At 46.0% G+C, this 20,483-nt stretch overlaps 1 protein-coding gene across 1 annotated transcript in view; it reads right to left on the reverse strand.

Annotated features, from left to right (window-relative positions):
• Positions 1-20,483, reverse strand: part of SORBS1 (sorbin and SH3 domain containing 1) — a 174,348-nt gene that overhangs the window by 44,044 nt on the left and 109,821 nt on the right. The window contains exons 15-18 of the mRNA XM_077822822.1: positions 16,061-16,108; positions 15,823-15,952; positions 13,213-13,327; positions 8,471-8,554 (exon numbers count right to left, since the gene is read on the reverse strand). Coding sequence (XP_077678948.1) covers positions 8,471-8,554; positions 13,213-13,327; positions 15,823-15,952; positions 16,061-16,108 — 377 coding nt within the window. The remainder of the gene's footprint in view (positions 1-8,470; positions 8,555-13,212; positions 13,328-15,822; positions 15,953-16,060; positions 16,109-20,483) is intronic.

The raw sequence follows: 20,483 nt of genomic DNA on the forward strand, positions 1-20,483 counted from the left end.
CGCTACCATCAGAAATTTTCAAGACAGAAATATGAGGGAGCAGTTACAGCTACAGGGGACACCTGGAAGCCCCAGAACACAAGACAGAATGGGCTAACAAAGCTATCATTGTGCACCTAGGGTCAAATGTTTAACTGCAGCGAATCTCATTCACATGCATAAGGTTAAGATGATGGAAAGGATTTCTTCACCAGGATCCCTTAGGATTAACTTAATTTCTTCTGAATGCAGGAGAGAGGGGAGGGAGTCGTGGGAGGGATGGATGGAAGTCTGCAGCAGGAACTGGAAGGCATTGGTGGGCCTTGCTCCTTCTTATCTTCATTTTTCTACTTAGACTCCTTGCAGGTTCATTAATGCAGGGGGAACTTCTCAGTGCTATCTACCCAAGTGGTTGCACAATACAGTTACCTACCTTTCGTAACCTGTTCTTCGGGATGTGTTGCTCATGTCCATTCCCTGTCATGTCAGGTGTGCATGTGCTGCATACACCGTTGCCGGAGAGTTTTCCCACAATGGTCTCCTTAGGGCTGGCTCTATCGCCCATGGAGGCCTGTACTCATGCGTCGGTATAAGGGTGCCACCAGCCCCTGGCCCTCTCAATTCCTTCTTGCCATCAACTCCAAGGGCGGGGTAGGAGGGAAGGTCATGGAATGGACATGAGCAACACATTTTAAAGAACAACAGTTACAGAAGGTTAATAACTGTATTTTCTTCTTTTCAAAAGGAAGGGGTAGAACAAGGGCCTTTCATAAATAAAAAGGAGATATATTTCCCCCCTCCATCCCCGCTCCCAACTGTGAACACAGACCCCGCTAATGAATGGCTGAATTCCCAGTGCTGGCATTGTAGAGCAATGAGAATGCACAGGTGTTATTTTTCATTTCACCTTTTTGGAGGGGATGGGGGTAATGAACTTTGTAAGAGAAAATTCAACCTACATCTTATGGCTTTGGGGTTTTTGTTTGCTTGTTTTTAACTATGTTTTAACTCTTCCATGTCATGTGACTCACAAGCAGTGTCCTTGGAGATGGGATAGGAATTCATGGGCACAGCTCTTCCAAAATTGGCATCATCTCTGGCCTGTTGGGTGATGGCATAGTGGGATGCAAACATGCGGACCAATGACCATGTCACGGCCCTGCAGCTGTCCTGGATCAGAATATGTGCCAGGAAAGCTGCTGAAGATGCTTGCGCTCTTGTAGAATGGGCTTTCACGATGGCCAGAGGCAGGACCTTCACTTGTTAATAGCAGGCCTGGATACAGGCTGTGATCCAGGATGAGATCCTCTGGGATGACTCCAGGAGACCCTTTATTCTCTCCATGATAGCAACAAAGAGTTGTGTCAATTTGTGGAAGGGACTTGTCCTGTTAATATAAAAGGCTAATGCCCTTCTAATGTCCAGGGAGTGTAACTGTCACTCCTCTTCTGTCTTGTGCAGTTTGGGGAAGAAGACAGGCAGGAAAATGTTTTGGTTGACATGAAACTGTGACAGCACCTTGGGTAGAAAGGCGAGGTGGGGACACTGTTGGTCCTTATCTCTGAAGAAAACAGTATAGGGAGGGCTCCAAGGTCAACTCAGAAACTCTCCTGGCTGAAATGATTACTACCAGGAAAGCAACCTTCCAGGAGAGAAGCAGCAAGGAGCAGGATGCCAAGGGCATAGACAGAACCAGGTTTAAGTCCCAAGGTGGAACTGGTCACAAACCTGGGGGTAGAGCCTCTCCAACTCCTTAATGAAGCTGCTCATCATCTCCTGGGTGAAGACCAGTCTGTCTCGGATTGGGGGCGGGAATGCTGAGATGGCTGCCTAGCGAACCTTGATTGATGACAATGAAAGACCTTAGAGATATTCTAAGATGGACTGCAAGGAGGGCTGTGCTGGGCAAAGGCTCCTCTCGGCTACTGAGCAAGTGAAGCATTTCCACTTGGCCAGACAGGTGGCCCTGGTAGAGGGCATTCTGCTACCTAGCAAAACCTGATGGATCTGCTCCAAGCATGCCCTCTCCTCAGGATTTAGCCAGGCAGCAGCTACGCTGTCAAGTGTAGGCCTACGAGGTTTGGATGGAGGAGCCTCCCATGATCCTGCGATAACATGTCTGGCCTGAGAGGGAGCAGCTACTCTCTGTGAGATCTAGGAGCATGCTCAACCAATGCTGGCGAGGCCATGCTGGGTCTACCAGGATGACCTTTGCCTTGACCCTTTTGATCTTTAGTAGAACCTCGCAAACTAGGGGAATCGGAAGGAAAGCATACAGCAGGCTGTCCGACCATGATCATAGGAAGGCATCTGAGAGAGAGCCTTTGCCTTGATCGAACCTTGAGCAAAAGCAGTGACATTTCCTGTTCTGCACAGTGGTGAACAGGTCCACCTGGGGAGTCCCCCACCTCTGGAAGATTACACTGGTGACCTCTGAGTGGACAGACCACTCGTGGTGAGAGGAGAAGGACCTGCTGAGGCAATCCGCTGGCATGTTCCGCTCCCCAGGAATTGGCAACGCCTCCAGGTGAATGGAATGCTTCACGCAGAAATCCCATAGACCGAGGGCTTCCTGGAAGAAGATCTTGGAGTCTGCCCCTCCTTTTTTTTGACATAAAACATTGACGCTGTATTGTTCGTCAATACTTTCACACTTTTGCCTGAGAGCTGTAGAAGGAACATTTCGCAGGCCAAGCGTATTGCTCTGAGCTCCTTCACATTTATACATAAGGATATTAGTAGGAGCATTGCCAGGAGATAGAGGGAAGTGATTATTCCCCTCTATTCGGCACTGGTGAGGCCACATCTGGAGTACTGTGTCCAGTTTTGGGCCTCCCACTACAGAAAGGATGTGGACAAATTGGAGAGAGTCCAGCGGAGAGCAACGAAAATGATCAGGGGGCTGGGGCACATGACTTACGAGGAGAAGCTGAGGGAACTTGGCTTGTTTTCAACCTGTGGAACTCCTTGCCTGAGGAGGTTGTGAAGGCTAAGACTAAAACAGCGTTTAAAAGAGAACTGGTTAAATTCATGGAGGTTAGGTTCATTAATGGCTATTAGCCAGGATGGGTAAAGAATGGTGTCCCTAGCCTCTGTTTTGTCAGAGGGTGGAGATGGATAGCAGGAGAGAGATCACTAGATCATTACCTGTTAGGTTCATGGGGCACCTGGCATTGGCCACTGTCGGTAGACAGGAGACTGGGCTAGATGGACCTTTTGTCTGACCCAGTATGGCCTTTCTTATGTTATCTTCTTATGTTTAGTCTGCAGAAAGAAGAGTGAAGGGGGATTTGATAGCAGCCTTCAACTACCTGAAGGGGGGTTCCAAAGAGGATTGAGCTTGGCTGTTCTTAGTGGTGTCAGATGACAGAACAAGGAGCAATGGTCTCAAGTTGCAGCGGGGCAGGTCTAGGTTGGATATTAGGAAACACTATTTCAGTAGGAGGGTGGGGAACCACTGGAATGGGTTACCTCGGGAGGTGGTGGAATCTCCATCCTTAGAGGTTTTTAAGGCCGGGCTTGACAAAGCCCTGGCTGGGCTGATTTAGTTGGGGTTGGTCCTGCTTTGAGCAGGGGGTTGGACTAGATGATCTCCTGAGGTCCCTTCCAACCCTAATCTTCTATGATTCTATGATTCCATGATAGTTCATCTCATGTAAGGGCATTTGAGGTGGATCAAAGGTTAGAGGGCTGGATGTTGCGGATGGTGTTGTGCACCTCTGCCAGGATGGCAAGTGGCCCAGTGCAGGTCGCACCTCACTCCCCAAGTCTCTCTGGTCCCCCTTGGACACCAGAAAGCGCCCTCTCTCTGTGCACTTCTTGTGCTGCGTCCTCTGCGGTGGGGATGTTGAACGGTGTCGAGGGGCACACCGTGCCGGAGGAGCACTACGCACTGAGGCAAATGTGCTTGGTGCCGAGTCCGACCGACTCACCTCGGAGACCAGTCTAAGCGCAGCTTCCATCAGCAGGGCTTTCAAACTGATGTCCCTTTCCTGATAGTGTGCAGCCTGAAGCCCCAGCAGATTCTGCACTTATCTCTGAAGTGAGCCTCCCCCAGGGACTTTAGACAGCTGGAGGGGGAACAGCTCTCTGGCATGGGCTTAGCACAGGCAGCACATGGTTTGAAGCCTGGGGACTGGGGCATGCTCCGTTCCAGGAACAACATTCCTTAAGGGGACCAACAAACTAACACTTACTAACTACAACGAAGAGTTCAGTAAACCACTGGAGAAGGCTTGCCAAAGCAAGAGAACACTGTTCCAGTAACCACCACGGGCGGTAAGAAGGAACCGAGATGGCGAGGAGCCAGCGGCACCCCTTATACTGGCATATGAGTGCAGGCCTCCAGGGGGCAATAGGGCCAGCCCCATGGATACCATGTGCTGACATGACATGACATGGAATGGACTTGAACAAGCACTTGAAGAAGAACACATGTTTCTGCTTGGAACACTATTCTAGTCTGGGAATCCCCTCTCGGAGGCTGGACAGGTGGAGAGGACATGGCTGCATGACTAAGGAAACAAATACGAATGTTGAAGAAACATCCCCTCTCATTTCTGCTGCTTTGAGCAAGGTCTAACATCACTGTTTTCTTTTAGATGTTAACCTTTGATTTAAGTCAATTTTAAGGAATGTGATTGAAGAGAGGACAAATATGCAGTACCCCAGTGCTGGCTCAAAAGCTCCCATTGGCCGGGAACCACAGCCAATGGGAGCTGTGGGGGTGGCGCCTGCAGGTACGGGCAGCGTGCATTGCGCAGTCCCCTGGCTGCTCTGCCTAGGGTCCGGACATGCCATCCACTTCCAGGAGCAGCACAGATCCAGGGTGCCTTAGCCCCGCTGTACCATTGACTGCGAGTTGCCTGAGGTAAGGGCCGCCCATCCGGAGCCTGCACTGCAACCCCTCTGCCCCAGGTTGGAACCCCCTCCCACACCCTAACACCCTCCCAGAGCCTGCACCCCGAATCTCCTCCCGCACCCCAACCCCATGCCCCACCCCTGAGCCCCCTCCTGCACCCCAAACCCCTCTTCCCCAGCCCCATCCGAGAGCCCGTCCCCTGAGCCAGAGCCCTCACCCCCTCCTGCACCCTAAACCCTTCATTTCTGGCCCCACCCTGGAGCGTAGGGGAAGTCCTGAGCCTCGGAGCTGTGAGCACTAGCTCACCCCGCTGCAGAGGGAAGCCCCGAGCCTCCACCCCCATCCCTGCGGGGCTGTGTGTGGCCCACAACACCTGATAGAAAACAGGTTCCTCACCCCTGCCCTAAAGGCCATATTGTTTGTATAGCCAAGGGTCTGCTACCAACATCTGTAGGCAGAGACAGGCTCCTCACAGCCTTGTGGCAAGCAAGGTGGCAACCTGGGCAGCAGTGACCATGAGATGGTTGAGTTCAGGATCCTGACAAAAGGAAGAAAGGAGAGTAGCAAAATATGGACCCTGGACTTCAGAAAAGCAGACTTTGACTCCCTCAGGGAACTGATGGGCAGGATCTCCTGGGAGAATAACATGAGGGGGAAAGGAATCCAGGAGAGCTGGCTGTATTTTAAAGAAGCCTTATTGAGGGCACAGGAACAAACCAGCCTGATGTGCAGAAAGAACAGCAAATATGGCAGGCAACCAGCTTGGCTTAACAGTGAAATCTTCGGTGAGCTTAAACTCAAAAAGGAAGCTTACAAGAAGTGGAAATTTGTACAGATGACTAGGGAGGAGTATGAAAATATTGCTCGAGCATGCAGGGGTGTAATCAGGAAGACCCAAGACAACTGGAGTTGCTGCACTGGGCAACACAGTATGGGGAGGAGGTGACCAACCCTCAGTGGTGAAAGAACAGGTTAAGGACTATTTAGAAAAGCTGGACATGCACAAGTCCATGGGTCCAGATCTAATGCACACAAGGGTGCTGAGGGAGTTGGCTGATGTGATTGCAGAGCCACTGGCCATTATCTTTGAAGATTCATGGTGATCGGGGGAGGTCCTGGATGATTGGAAAAAGGCAAATATAGTGCCCATCTTTAAAAAAGAGAAGAAAGAGAACCTGGGGAACTATAGACCGGTCAGCCTCACTTCAGTCCCGGGCAAAATCATGGAGCGGACCTCAAGGAATCCATTTTGAAGCCTATGGAGGAGAGGAAGGTCACCAGGAACAGTCAACATGGATTCACCAAGGGCAAGTCATGCCTGACCAACCTGATTGCCTTCTATGATGAGATAACTGGCTCTGTGAATATGGGAAAAGCGGTGGATGTGATATCTCTTGACTTTAGCAAAGCTTTTGATACTGTCTCCCACAGTATTCTTGCCAGCAAGTTAAAGAAATATGGATTGGATGAATGGACTATAAGGTGGATAGAAAGCTGGCTAGATTGTCCAGCTCAACGGGTAGTGATCAATGGCTCGATGTCTAGTTGGCAGCCGGTATCAAGAAGAATGCCCAAAGGGTCAGTCCTGGGGCCAGTTTTGTTCAACTTCTTTATCAATGATCTTGATGATGGGATTAATTGCATGCTCAGCAAATTCGCAGATGACACTAAACTGTGGGGAGAGGTAGATATGCTGGAGGATAGGGATAGGGTCCAGAGTGACTAGACAAATTGGAGGATTGGGCCAAAAGAAATCTGATGAGGTTCAACAAGGACAAGTGCAGAGTCCTGCACTTAGGAAGGAAGAATCCCATGCACCGCTACAGAGTGGGGACCGACTGTCTTAGCATCAATTCTGCAGAAAGGGACCTGGGGATTACAGTGGATGAGAAGCTGGGTATGAGTCAGCAGTGTGCCCTTGTTGCCAAGAAGGCCAACAGCATATTGGGCTATATTAGTAGGAGCATTGCCGGCAGATCAAGGGAAGTGATTATTCCCCTCTATTCCTTATTGGATAATTAGGATCCATTTAATCATTCTTATAGCTGTGAAATGCAGGCTATGCAGATGGACTGGAAATAAAAATATGTGATTCTCTTGATTAGACTTTTTGGAGGGAATTGTTTCTGGGAATAACCCTGGGATCCTTGATGCAAACCACTGCAACATATTTGGCAGAGAACAGGTTGCATGAAGAAGGCAAAGAGGAGGGAACAGGGTCAAGATCAGTTTATAGACAGCTGGTACTTTTTGACCACAGATGAAGGACCCAGGGCTATAATATGAGAGTGACTCTCATTGACTTAAAATTATGTAATAGGTTAAGTAGCAGCCATCCAGATCTTGTGAGAGGAGAAGGGAATGCGAGTATGGAAAAGGGGACACTAAATGAATGAGAACAATCATTGCTACCTTTAAAAGTAAAACCTCAAGCTGAACTCTGACACATGAAAGTGATATTGACTCACTAGTTGGCATATTTTCCTGTGAAGCTGAAGGTCAAATATTATGTCTTTAAAATGTTTTAAATGGTCACCGAACTACTACTATATGTCAGTGCCAAGGCTCAGTTATGAACGGTCATGTTTCATTAATGATCTGGAGGATGGCGTGGACTGCACCCTCAGCAAGTTTGCAGATGACACCAAACTGGGAGGAGAGGTAGATACGCTGGAGGGTAGGGATAGGATACAGAGGGACCTAGACAAATTAGAGGATTGGGCCAAAAGAAATCTGATGAGGTTCAACAAGGAAAAGTGCAGACTCCTGCACTTAGGACGGAAGAATCCCATGCACTGCTACAGACTAGGGACTGAGTGGCTAGGCAGCAGTTCTGCAGAAAAGGACCTAGGGGTTACAGTGGACGAGAAGCTGGATATGAGTCAATAGTGTGCACTTGCTGCCATGAAGGCCAATGGCATTTTGGGCTGTATAAGTAGGGGCATTGCCAGCACATCGAGGGATGTGATCGTTCCCCTCTATTCGACATTGGTGAGGCCTCATCTGGAGTACTGTGTTTGGTTTTGGGCCCCAACCTACAAGAAGGATGTAGAAAAATTGGAAAACGTCCAGCAGAGGGCAACAAAAATGCTTAGGGGACTGGAACACGTGATTAATGAGGAAAGGCTGAGGGAACTGGGATTGTTTAGTCTGCGGAAGAGAAGAATGAGGGGGGATTTGATAGCTGCTTTCAACTACCTGAAAGGGGGTTCCAAAGAGGATGGATCTAGACTGTTCTCAGTGGTTGCAGTTGACAGAACGAGGAGTAATGGTCTCAAGTTGCAGTGGGGGAGATTTAGGTTGGATATTAGGACAAACGTTTTCACTAGGAGGGTGGTGAAACACTGGAATGCGTTACCTAGGGAGGTGGTGGAATCTTCTTTCTTAGAAGTTTTTAAGGTCAGGCTTGACAAAACCCTGGCTGGGATGATTTAGTTGGGGATTGGTCCTGCTTTGAGCAGGGGGTTGGACTAGATGACCTCCTGAGGTCCCTTCCAACCCTGATATTCTATGACTCCATGAATCTGGAAGTGCTGTCTCATTGAGTATCTAGGAACTAGAGTAGAGTTGCAACAGCATCATTACAAAATGCAGGTTGACTTTATCAATCATTGCAGCTAGCAAACTTACCGGTTTCCCAAACTCCAATTCCGAAAAGAATTTATACCAAGGTTCATTCTTTAAATCTATCTCTTCTGGACTTATATCCCGAGTCTAAAGGAGTTGGTGATAAGGGAATGAAAGAAAGAGAAGGATAACATTATGCAAAGAATACATAGGAAAGGGACTGTTAGAGATGCAGTCTCAATGTTTTCAATTGAATAATGTGGCTAGTTAGCCTAATAATTTAGTACTTCTACAATACCTTCCATTCAAGGATCTCTGAATGTTTTACAATCATTAATTAAACCTTACAGCACCCCTGGGAGAGAACTAGTTCAATTTTTAGATGGGGAAACTGAGGCAGATAGCGGTTAAGTGATTTGCTCAAGATAAGTCAGTGGAAGAGCTGGGAAAGCACCTCAGGACTCCTAATTTGCAGTCCATTGCTCCTACTGTTAAAAACTCTCTCAGGTTCAAGGTTAAGCCTATAATTTTTTTTGAATTTTCATTTGGAAAAAAAAAAAAAAAAAAAAAAAAAGCAAATTATCTATTGTTGAGCCCCAGAGCATTAAACATACTGCATCTTTAACAGCACATGGATATGTGAGAAACTGTGGTCCATACACAGCAAACAGAGTGAGAGGTGGCATTCTAAATCAAAGAGGACACAATTAGAGAGAGCACACTTCTGAAAGATCTCAAAGGGGATGAATAGGAAGACAATATACTTCGCTTATTCACAAATAAATGTTAGAGAATCAGACAAAACTAGAATGAAGGAAAAACCAGACAGGACAGGTAACAGCACAGCTGAAAAGAAAGCTCCCTTTCATGCCTAAAATCTATTTTAACAAAACAACTTAAAGTTGTGTAACCATATTTTTGTTGATGTGAGAGAACAAATTCAGTGCTCTAGGTTACGAAGATAGATCTGGTTAAATTTGATTTAAATGGATCTAGCCTTTAATTTAAGTGGCTCTAAGTGTATTATAAGCTTATAGTCATTGCAGCAAGACATGAAAGGCCCCCACCTCAGCCTGTATATCAGGGGTGGGCAAACTTTTTGGCCCGAGAGCCACATCAGGAATAGAAATTGTATGGTGGGCCATGAATGCTCACAAAATTGGGGTTGGGATGTGGGCTCTGGGGTGGGGCTGGGGATGAGAGGTTTGGGGTGCAGGAGGGTGCTCTGAGCTGGGATCGTGGGGTTTGGAGAGCGGGAAGGGGATCAGGGCTGGGGTAAGGGGTTGAGGCATGTGGAGAGGCTCAGGGGATGCAGGCTCCAAGCAGCGCTTACCTCAAGCGGTTCCCGGAAGAAGTGGCATGTCCCTTCTCCAGCTCATGCGCAGAAGCGTGGTCAGGCGACTCTGCACACTGCCCCGTCTGCAGGCACCACCCCTGCAGCTCCCATTGTAGTGCATAGGAGCCGGAGCGGGGCCATGCTGCGGCTTCTGGGAGCCACGTGGTGTGGCCCCGACCCTGTGGCCTGGCAGGAGCGCTGGAGTGGGGCCGAGCCGCGTGGTGCGGCCCCTGATCCAGTGCCCCGGCCGGACCAGGGCTGAGCCGGATGGTGCAACCCCAACCCAGCGTCCCAGCTGGAGCGCTGCAGCGGGGCCAAGCCATGTGGTACGGCTCGCAGGCTGGCTTAAAATTGCTCACAGGCCGTAGTTTGCCCACCCCTGCTCTATATGCTACTGTTGTCGTGTATAGGGGCCATGCACAGGAATCAATATAAGTAGCCCAGTGCTGTCCACTCCGCCCGATAGTGCTAGTGCAGATGTGTCAGAGTCAGACTGCAGGAGGGAGTTTTTCCATGGCACTGAACACTACAAGTGACTCTGGACTGCTGCGCATCCTGTAGGCAACACTGGGGAGGCTTCCATAAGTTAGAGCAGCCCCAAGGCTGCTTATACTAGTGGCCATTTCAGCTCCCTCAGCAGCCAAAAATCTGAAAGGCAAAAAGTTGGCATAAAAGCCACCCTGGTCCCTCTCTCCTCCTGGGCTATACTTTCTGTGCAGTGTGTCTACTGAGGTGCAGTCCAGAATCCTCCCCTAAAATGAAGTTGTTTGTACAGTAACTCAGTGAAATGACGTGCAAATAATTTTTGCCCACTGTAATACTGAGCACTTAGACAAATTTCTCCTGTAGACATCTTGAAAGGACTTTAAAAATCAATTAACCAAATCAGCCCTTGAATAAGTGGATCCAGCTTCCGCTGAAGTGAGTCAGTCAGGAGTTGTGAACATGTATGCCAAGGCTGACTTTGACCCTTTTATCTATTACAGCACCTCTGTGGTGTACAGTAGGTGAGTAAGTATTACCACCCCCAGTTTACAGGGGTGGGAAAAGTGAGGAAGAGTCATGAAGTGACTTGCCCAAGACCACAAAAGAATGGTGTGTCAGAGATGGATTTAAAACCCAGGAGTTTCTAGCTCCTAGTGCTGTTCTCAAGACCACTGGATGGCTCTGCCCAGGGCTCTTTTCACAGAAGACGGTGATTGTCAGATGCACTTCCACAATCTGGGTCCTGGCGGAGAAAACCTCAGAAAGTAGAGAACCTGATTTATCCTAACGGGATATGGCTAAGGAGAGAGTTCTGCCAGGGCTAGGGCCAGAACTAAGAAATGCCTGGCCCTCAGCCCTCTGTGCCAATCACAATAGCCAAAACCAAGCAATTCTTTGCAGTTTAGTGCCAACCCTTTGTGCTTATTCTTCTTATGCTTCCAATTTTATTATCTCCTGTCCTAAGCTGGCTGCTACCCAAAACAACCCCCCCATGGGGGTATCTGACCCCATGGGGGGAGGGAGACGGGGAAACGCTTGTATCTGAAAGTTAAATGGTTAAACTTTTTGTGTCACCTGGTGAAGTCACCACAAAAAGAGGTTAATTCCCAAGGGTCTAGAGTAAGCCTAGTTAAACCACGAGGGATTGGAGAAAGGTACTGCCATTAACTGCAGTCCAAACAGATGCAATGCCTCTGTTTCTATACATTATGTATTGACTCCCAAAAAGCTTTGAGCTTGTCGCATAGTAAAATTTACAGTGGAACTGATCTAAAGGCCACTGAAATCAATGGGAATCTTTGCATTGATGGCAAGAGCTTTGGATCAGGCCCCTAATAGCTACTGCTTTGAATATGGCATAGCAATTGCAACCTATTAATAGACTGCAAATTATCTTCACATAACCCTTCTACTGGTTTTTAGGTTTCCCTCAACAACACAAAACAAGGTCTACATATCACTATCATATTTAGACACGCTAGGGAAAAAGGATTCTGACACAGAGCACAATCAAACAACAGGCACTTCAGTCCCATTTTATATTTCAGCACCTGTCCTCTGTGATCTTTGGTTTGAAATGACAGCTGGTAAAAAAAGAAAAATGGTCAAGAGTGTCATTCTCAAAACTCACCTTACTCTTTACTTAACTGTGCAGGAGTCTTTCCAGCTGCTTTGGTGATTGTCCCTCTTCTGGTTTTTAGACTCTGATTCAGCAACGTTTTAAGCACAGGCTTAATTTTAAGCGTGTGAACAGTCCCATTGACTGGAGTGGGAATTGAGCATGGGCTTAAGTGCTTTGATGAATCAGGCTTTAAATCACAGAGCCTAAGCCTGTAGTCCTTAGGCAAAATTCCTGTTCAAATCTTGCTCCAGCCAGAACAGTAGGAATGACCCTTCCTATTATACGCAAACTAGGGGCCTGATTTGCCTCTCACTTACATCAGTGTACTGCATCCAATGCCCACTGGAGTCAAGGCAAGGATGTCACTGATTTCAACAGGCATTGGATTGGGCCTGGACCAAGAAATTGAAATTGATGGTGTTACACTGGTGTGAAAGGAGAATTAGTCCCAGGATAAAATAATGGGCCTTATGTTACTTGAAAGCAAATATTGAACAGGGAGAAACTCTGAGTCAGACTCTGAAACATATTATTCAGCAGTTTAGCCACATACTTCTGTTGCTTTTAAATTGCCTGTCACAACTGTATCTTAAAGTAAAAGTGACTGTTCGCTCTGTACAGCTCCTCAATCCTGCCCCAAAGCGTTAACGAAAACATGGCCCCAGACTTATACTGTGAGTCTCACAAACAATCAGCACTTTAAACTGTGCTTTCAAACAAATACCCCTCAAAGAACAATCACAACTTTAGGTACCAAAATATTCACTTAATAAAAAACACCTCCATATTTTTTTGGAACTTCCTTGATTACACTAACACAGTATGAAATTTACTGTTAACTTCTTTAAAGCTGCTGACCTGAGAACAAAACAAACTTTGAACACTAGCTGCCTCAAACACTATGGAATAAACTATTGCTGTGCATTAGAAATAAGCACATCTTTAAAACCAGAAACAAGCCATGGAGTCAAACACAGATTACAAACTAGGGTTAGTGAGCCATACTTAACACAGGTTTCAGAGTAGCAGCCGTGTTAGTCTGTATTCTGTAGCTCACGAAAGCTTATGCTCAAATAAATTTGTTAGTCTCTAAGGTGCCACAAGTACTCCTTTTCTTTATACTTAACACAGAAAATAACACATCCACAAGGAAAGGCCCCTCTCAGCTCCCCAGGATCTGCCTTTAGTGGAATGACAATGTTAAGAAGTTACTCAAACATTTGCAAAACAAAATATATGGGAATGGCATAACGTAGGCGATATAAGTGTAAGGAAACTTATCTGAATGGAAATATACAAGCACTTGTGGAGCATACTGTAAACATAGGCCAAAGTCATGGAGTAGGATAAAAGGAACATTACCATTTTTTCATTGTCCAAAACAGAGGACTTTCCTGGCCGGTAGTCGTAAATGCTCTTTGGCTCTGCCCGGTATTTTCTGGTATCCACCTTCTTGTCTGGGGGTTCCCAATCATTCCTGAGGAAAGAGAAGCTAATTAGCCCAGAACTCTGCCATTGCCATGAAAATGAGTGTACTCTTTGGACAAGCTCCTTCCCCAGTTAATCTGGATTTAATCAGGGAATTTTTTAATCTATGGCTTTGTCTACACTGGCAACTGAATGACAAAAGTTTTGTCGTTCAGAGGTGTTAAACCCTCCTCCCCATAAGAGAGAAAAGTTTTGTCGACAAAAAGCGCCTGTGTGAACTGCTGACAAAGCTACCGCCGCTCATTGGGGGTGGAAGTTTTTTGTCGACAGGAGAGCTCTCTCCTGCTGATAAACAGCAGCTACACTGCATGCCTTTTAGTGGCACAGCTGTGTTGCTAAAAGCTGCGTAGTGTAGACATAGCCTAAAGTAGGAAACTTGCGGCAACAGGAACAGGTCAGATGGGTTTGGGTTTGTTTTTTAATAGCAGCCAGAATTAAATCTGTGTACATGTATCAGCTGCTAAAAATCACTTGAAAGGACAGTAAAGGTTTCTGGCAATTCTTTCCCATGAATTGCCAAACTCACGCTTCTTTCCTTACTGAAAGTACCTTAGAGATAGTCCTGCAGAATTCCAACACCCCCCCGACTTTGAACTGAATCTAGGCTCGAAATCTTAAGCCACCCTCTGAGACTAGAACATCCACCCTTTCCCAACATTCAGGCAGAGTGTGGAGGGAACTGGGGCTGAAGTCTGTGGTGTGGGCCCATCTTTCTTCTGCTGGGCAGTTCAAAGGGCTCATCTGTACTAGAGATCTGATGTGGTTGTACTGAACTGGCTTGTAAGTACAAATGGTTCAGACAACACTAGCCACCTGAAATGGTTTAAGTTCTGTGCACCATCCACACTAGCACTGTCCAGACCATCTCAGTTGCAATGCACTCAGGGAACCTATCCTACAATTCCCAGAAGTAGTGCATTCTGGCAGGTTTTGCAAGGCCACCAGTGTGCTGTGAGACAGTAAAGAGAGGGCTAAATTGAACCATTTCAGTTTGTGTGTATCACTACTGGTACTCTCGTGGTTCACACTGGACTGGTTAAGCATTAACCAGAACTAAACCTGCTGGTGAAAGGTTGCTTGTTCTGGCCAGTTATTAGATCATTTGTAGAGTGTTTTATAAATATTCTAGGGGCTTCAACCAGTCTAATTTCCACAGTGTAGAACAGACCTGATTGTTTTAGCACTTCCAACCCTAGGAAATATTCTCCCCAGCTGAGTCCTGCTGGTTTTGTTACCTGATAATGTAAAGCACTAATTAGTCTAATCTTTTGATTCACAAGAGTTTTACCAGGAAGCTACAGTACTTCCCCTTTAATTGCTATGCTGGGAGGATCATATCTATCAGAGATCATCATCTTCTAGTCATGTGGCCTTAGGTGCTTTCTATGTTAGTAAACAGACTATGGAGCTGCTCATTTGAAGCCAGTGTGAACCACTGAGAGGAAGTGGGAGCAGAGGGTTTTAAAAGCTGGTTGAATTAATCATTGCATAAAATATTCATAGCCTATTTTGCTTTCTCCCCACCCTCTGTTCAGTAAATGCATTTGTTATTATTACAATGAGCTTCTACACGCATGGTTAAAAAGCAGGAGTGAAAACAGTATCTGATGCTAGCTAGGACCTGAAAATCCCATTGACTTTGCAGTGTGTTGAACTGGGTTTCCAGGGCTGATTAGCTGATTGAGAGTCAGCAAGACCCATTTCCCAAACAAACTTTGCCAAGCCCTGAAATAAATCCAAACCCATGCTCCCCACAATGATGATGATGTGCATTTCAAGCAGGGATTCAGGGGCCCCAAGGTGCTAGGTGCTGTATAAATAAATAGTAAGAGATAGTCCTTGACCCAGAGAGCTTACAATTTAGACAAGACACATGAAGGACTGGAGAGGAAACAGGCACAAGAGTTGAAGGGACTTGCCTAAGGTCCCACAGCAGAGCCAGGAATAGAAAGCAGGTCCAGCATTCCAAGTCCTGTCTGCTAGACCATACTGCCCTTTACTTTCATTTTCATGTGTCTCTGGATTTCCAAGTCCAGACTGGCTCTAGAAGGGCCTTTTTTCAGGAGACTTCCAACTCAGTTCTGTAGACCCAGGAGGTTTAGAGACATTTTGGATACTTGTTAATATTTATATTACGGTGTAGTGCCTAGGAACCACAATTAAGGATAAGGACTTGCTGTGCTAGACATTGTACAGGCAAGTACAAAGGGAAACAGTCCCTGCCCCAGAGTGGGCCTGAGCTACATGAAAAGATATGGAGGTGATAGATGAATGAGACAGACAAACAGAGGGGGTAGGTTGGGATGATGAAGGAACACATTAGGGTTTCAATACCGATCAGAGGAACAGCACAAGCCCTTGCTATTCTCCAGATCCAAACTGCCCTGAACTCTGGGAAAGTTCAGCTCCAAATCCGGGTCCAAGCTTTGCATCTGAGTCCCCTCCTAATGAGAACTTTTGAGTTTCTCTCTTAGTTCAGGTTACCTTTCTGGGCTGGATTTCAGCGATGAAGTACGAGTTGGAAGTGGCAGAGTAGCAGATCTCTTAACAACCTTGTCAGGGTCAATGTTGTCCATCTCACTCTTGGACCGGGGCACTGAGGGCTGGGTTCTTGCTGCAAAAAGGCATATATAAAAATCTTGGTAAATTTTGTAGGAGGCCAAGACGAGCGATGCTTACTGTTAATTCATGTGCATAATGTTGCACGTGAAATGTTACTTACTATCTTCAGAATAGGAATAATGAGGAGAGTAAGAATCAGAATCTTCATCTGAAAAACAAACAAAACAGTTTGCAAGTGAGATGAAAGTGTTGCTTCAAGGCCTCTCTGCTTTCTTTTGGTCACACATTATCCTTAATCTCATAGTAATGTGCCAAACACCCATGACAAAGAGAGGATTCTAAGCAGTGAAAGTCACACTTAGAAAATAGTTTTTCGGTGAACTGTGAATATAAATTCTTTCCACTTCTTCAGCACCTCTTTATGAGGGTCTCAAAGTGCTTTACAACCATTTGTTCATTTAGTGTCACAAAACCTCTGTGAGGAGGTAGGTATTATTATACCAATGTTACCAAAAGCTGAAAGACAAACTGGGGTACTGAAGCCTTAAGTGACCTGCCTAAGGTAATATCAGAGTCAGAGATGGAAATAGAATCCAGGAGTTCTTGACTCTCAGTCACATGCTCCAATCACTGGACCACTCTGCCTCTATTAACTAGTATAGTGAATTTAAATATATTAACACACACAAATTATTCCTCGAGCACCAACAATGTGCTTTGTACAAAACAAACAGGGACCATGCTAGGTGCTGCATGTTCTTGTAGCAAAAAATAGTCCCTGCTCCCAACAGCGTACACTCTCAATAGGCCAGGCACAGAAAAGGGTGGGATAAAAGAAGTCTCATCATTCCCATTTTATACATGGGGATTTGAGGCACTTAGAGACTGTGCTTGTCTTCAGCAGGCTTTGGGACAAATCCTAGATGAGGTGCCCATAGTCTCAGAGGAAGTCAGTGTCAGGAACTGAACCCACAGTGCCTGAGTCCCAGTTTAAGGCCATCACCCCAAGACCATCCTTCCTTTCATGCTGATGATCCAAATTCAAGGTCTTGCATTTGTCTTGGAGATGTGGACAAGCCTAAGAGATACAGCATAGGAAAATGTATTACAGCGAATTCTGCAGAGAGAACTGTGGGTAAAGGGACATTGGTGTTCTTGAGAAGAAATACCTAAAACAGCCAAGGATTAAGGGTAGCGTGACGGTGACTAGAAATACAGAATGGATGAGGCCATCAGAAGAACACCAGGTTAAACCAAATGCCTAGTGAACTCAGTGGTGTTGATTGACAGCCTGGGACAGTGAAATACACAATCCATTGACCAGGTACAGCCCTGGCAATGGCAATGTAAGCACTCTCATGTGACCCCTGCCCCACCTATGTGCCTCAACACTGATCTGTAGGCACCATTGCAAGGGGTGGGAGGGTAGTTCCTGCTCGTGGTCCAATCCTTGCCCTCCCCGTTTGAGGCGCTTGGAGCCATTCACCCTGAGGAACCTATTGGGTTGGAGAACGTAATAACTGACTTTGAATTTTCACCTTTAATTGAACCAAAAAGGGTGTGTTAAAGGCTCAGCTCAAACAAATTTTCTCTAGCTCTCTCCCCCCCTTTGCTGAATTGTCTTGGTAAGCTACATTCTGACTGGAACAGCAGCAGGTTTAGCTCCTAACTGATGGTTAGTGACTCCATTATAATTATGATAGTCTTGAGCTGGCATAATGACAAACATCAGTTTTCAGCATCATTTCCACAGTTTAATCTAAACGGCAGAAAAAGGATGCAGTTTGCTGGAAAGGTGACGGTTATTCCCATATTAAACAATGGGTTTTCTCTAGAGAGTACAATATATGGCAAATCATAAAATCGCCTGTTCCTAAACGCACAGGTGAATGAATGTCTAAAAATACCCTCTCAGCCAACTGCCTCTAAGGAAGTTATTTAAAGCTGGTGGAATAATGAAAACACTTCTTTACAAATTATTTATTTGAAGGAAAATGCCAAAATTTATTGCAGCTAATAATTCAGCCAATAAAAACATATAGAAGCACTGCATTTCAAGAAAGTGCTAGTTTCCAGTTGGGTCTGCATCTTTCCAGTTTCAATATTCATAAAATCACAGAATCATAGAATATTAGTGTTGGAAGAGACCTCAGGAAGTCATCTAGTCCAAGCCCCTGCTCAAAGTAGGACCATTCCCCAACTAAATCAACCCAGCCAGGGCTTTGTCAAGCCTGACCTTAAAAACCTCTAAGGATGGAGATTCCACCACCTCCCTAGGTAACCCATTCCAGTGCTTCACCACCCTCCTAGTGAAAAAGTTTTTCCTAATATCCAACCTAAACCTCCCCCACTGCAACTTGAGACCATTACTCCTTGTTCTGTCATCTTGTACCATTGAGAACAGTCTAGATCCATCCTCTTTGGAACCTCCTTTCAGGTAGTTGAAAGCAGCTATCAAATCCCCTCTCATTCTTCTCTTCTGCAGACTAAACAATCCCAGTTCCCTCAGCCTCTCCTCATAAGTCATGTGCTCCAGTCCCCTAATCATTTTTGTTGCCCTCCGCTGGACTCTTTCCAATTTGTCCACATCCTTCTTGTAGTGTGGGGCCCAAAACTGGACACAGTACTCCAGATAAGGCCTCACCAATGCCGAACAGAGGGGAAGGATCACGTCCCCCAATCTGCTGGCAATGCTCCTACTTATGCAGCCCAAAATGCCGTTGGCCTTCTTGGCAACAAGTGCACACTATTGACTCATATCCAGCTTCTCGTTCACTGTAACCCCTTGGTCCTTTTCTGCAGAACTGCTGCCTAGCCACTCAGTCCCTAGTCTGTAGTAGTGTATGGAATTCTTCCATCCTAAGTGCAGGACTCTGCTCTTTTCCTTGTTGAACCTCATCAGATTTCTTTTGGCCCAATCCTCTAATTTGTCTAGGTCCCTCTGTATCCTATCTCTACCCTCCAGCCTATCTACCACTCCTCCCAGTTTCGTGTCATCTGCAAACTCACTGAGGGTGCAATCCACACCATTCACCAGATCGTTAATGAAGATATTGAACAAAACCGGCCCCAGGACTGATCCTTTGGGCACTCTGCTTGATACCTTAATAACTGGAATATATATATAACGCTTTGCATCTCAGTGTTTTGCAAAGATGAGTAAGCATATTTATTCCCATTTGACAATTGGGAATACTGAAGGACTGATTGACTTGGTAAAGATCATACAGTAAGTCACTGGCAGAACTGGGAATAGACACCAGGGCTCTTGATTCCCAGTCCTGTACCGTACCCATAGGGCCTTCCTTATGGGAGGTAGGAATCACCAGTTCATCGCTTCAATATTGGACTCCTTCTGTAAGACAAGGACTTTTCCTTGTAGTTTGTATTGCACCTTAAGAAGTGTAGTAGTTGTGTGTGGGGCCCAAACCAAAACTCTGGGGCTGAACTTCCCACACTTTGAAGGTGTTTGAAATAAGAGCCCAGATCAGAATTCTGTAAATGGCTTCTGTCTCTATAATGGCCTAAACCCAAACCCTGAACTTTGGATTGTTTGAAACCTGGATTTGAATTATGAGGCTTCAGTCCATCTCTGTTCAAACCCTTTGTTTCATATTTAGAAAAACTTCCAAAAGACTTTGAATAGTCTAGAACTGCCAGAATGGACCCAATTATTGCCACTATCTTGGATTCTCTAATAAAGAAAGAATCCAAGCAGATATCAAAAGCCATACATATTTTGCATGGTAGCAACAACAAAGGACAAATGTTTGGTCTAATAATATTGCGACTACCTAAAGCTGAGCATATTATTTATCTGTGCATTTATGCATGAGCAGAAAACATTTATGGGAATACAAAGCCCTCCTGCATTAATGACAGTGCTTTGTGGCAAAATACGTTAGTTCTGACAAAAGTAAAATGGATCCTGAAACAAGAAAATTGAATCATCTTTGTAACAATCATTCATCAGCTTATCATAGTCTCTCTCTCACACAATATCTCTGCAACTAAGGCATCAAATACATTGCACTTGTATAGGATAGCACTTTTCATCCATACATCTCAAAGCACCAAAGGTGGGCATGTATCTTATCCCCATGTCTCGAAGTATCTGTTCCCCATTCATTTTAACAGGGGATGTGAGTCTAAATCTCCTAGCCTGTTTTGACATAAGGGATCCATATTTTATGTTCGACCATGCACAACTCACCGTACGTGTTGTATAAAAATGGTCTGGAAAGATTATTTAATAGTCTCACCAGGGCGGGCTTCAGGCACAGGCAAAGTAGGCAAGTTTCCTAGGTTGTAGCAGTAAAGGGCTCTGGAAAACCTCTACTGATTACTCCCAAACAGGCCAGTCCCAAACCACACTTCCCCCAGTGGGAGATGTCTGCCCACCTAGCCTGTCCTGGCTCCTGTTCAGCTGAGTGCAGCAGATGCCAATGCTTCTCACATGTAGAGGACAGTCTCTTCAGCACTGGCTACTGCAGCAGCTCCTTGGAAAGTGAGAGTGCAAAGGGTTCTGAGCAGCGCTTGAACCACCACCTGAGCAACCACCCACCAGCAGGACAAAAGGATAG

The sequence above is a fragment of the Eretmochelys imbricata genome, chromosome 7 (assembly GCF_965152235.1).
Source record: "Eretmochelys imbricata isolate rEreImb1 chromosome 7, rEreImb1.hap1, whole genome shotgun sequence".
In the NCBI taxonomy this organism is placed as follows: Eukaryota; Metazoa; Chordata; order Testudines; family Cheloniidae; genus Eretmochelys; species Eretmochelys imbricata.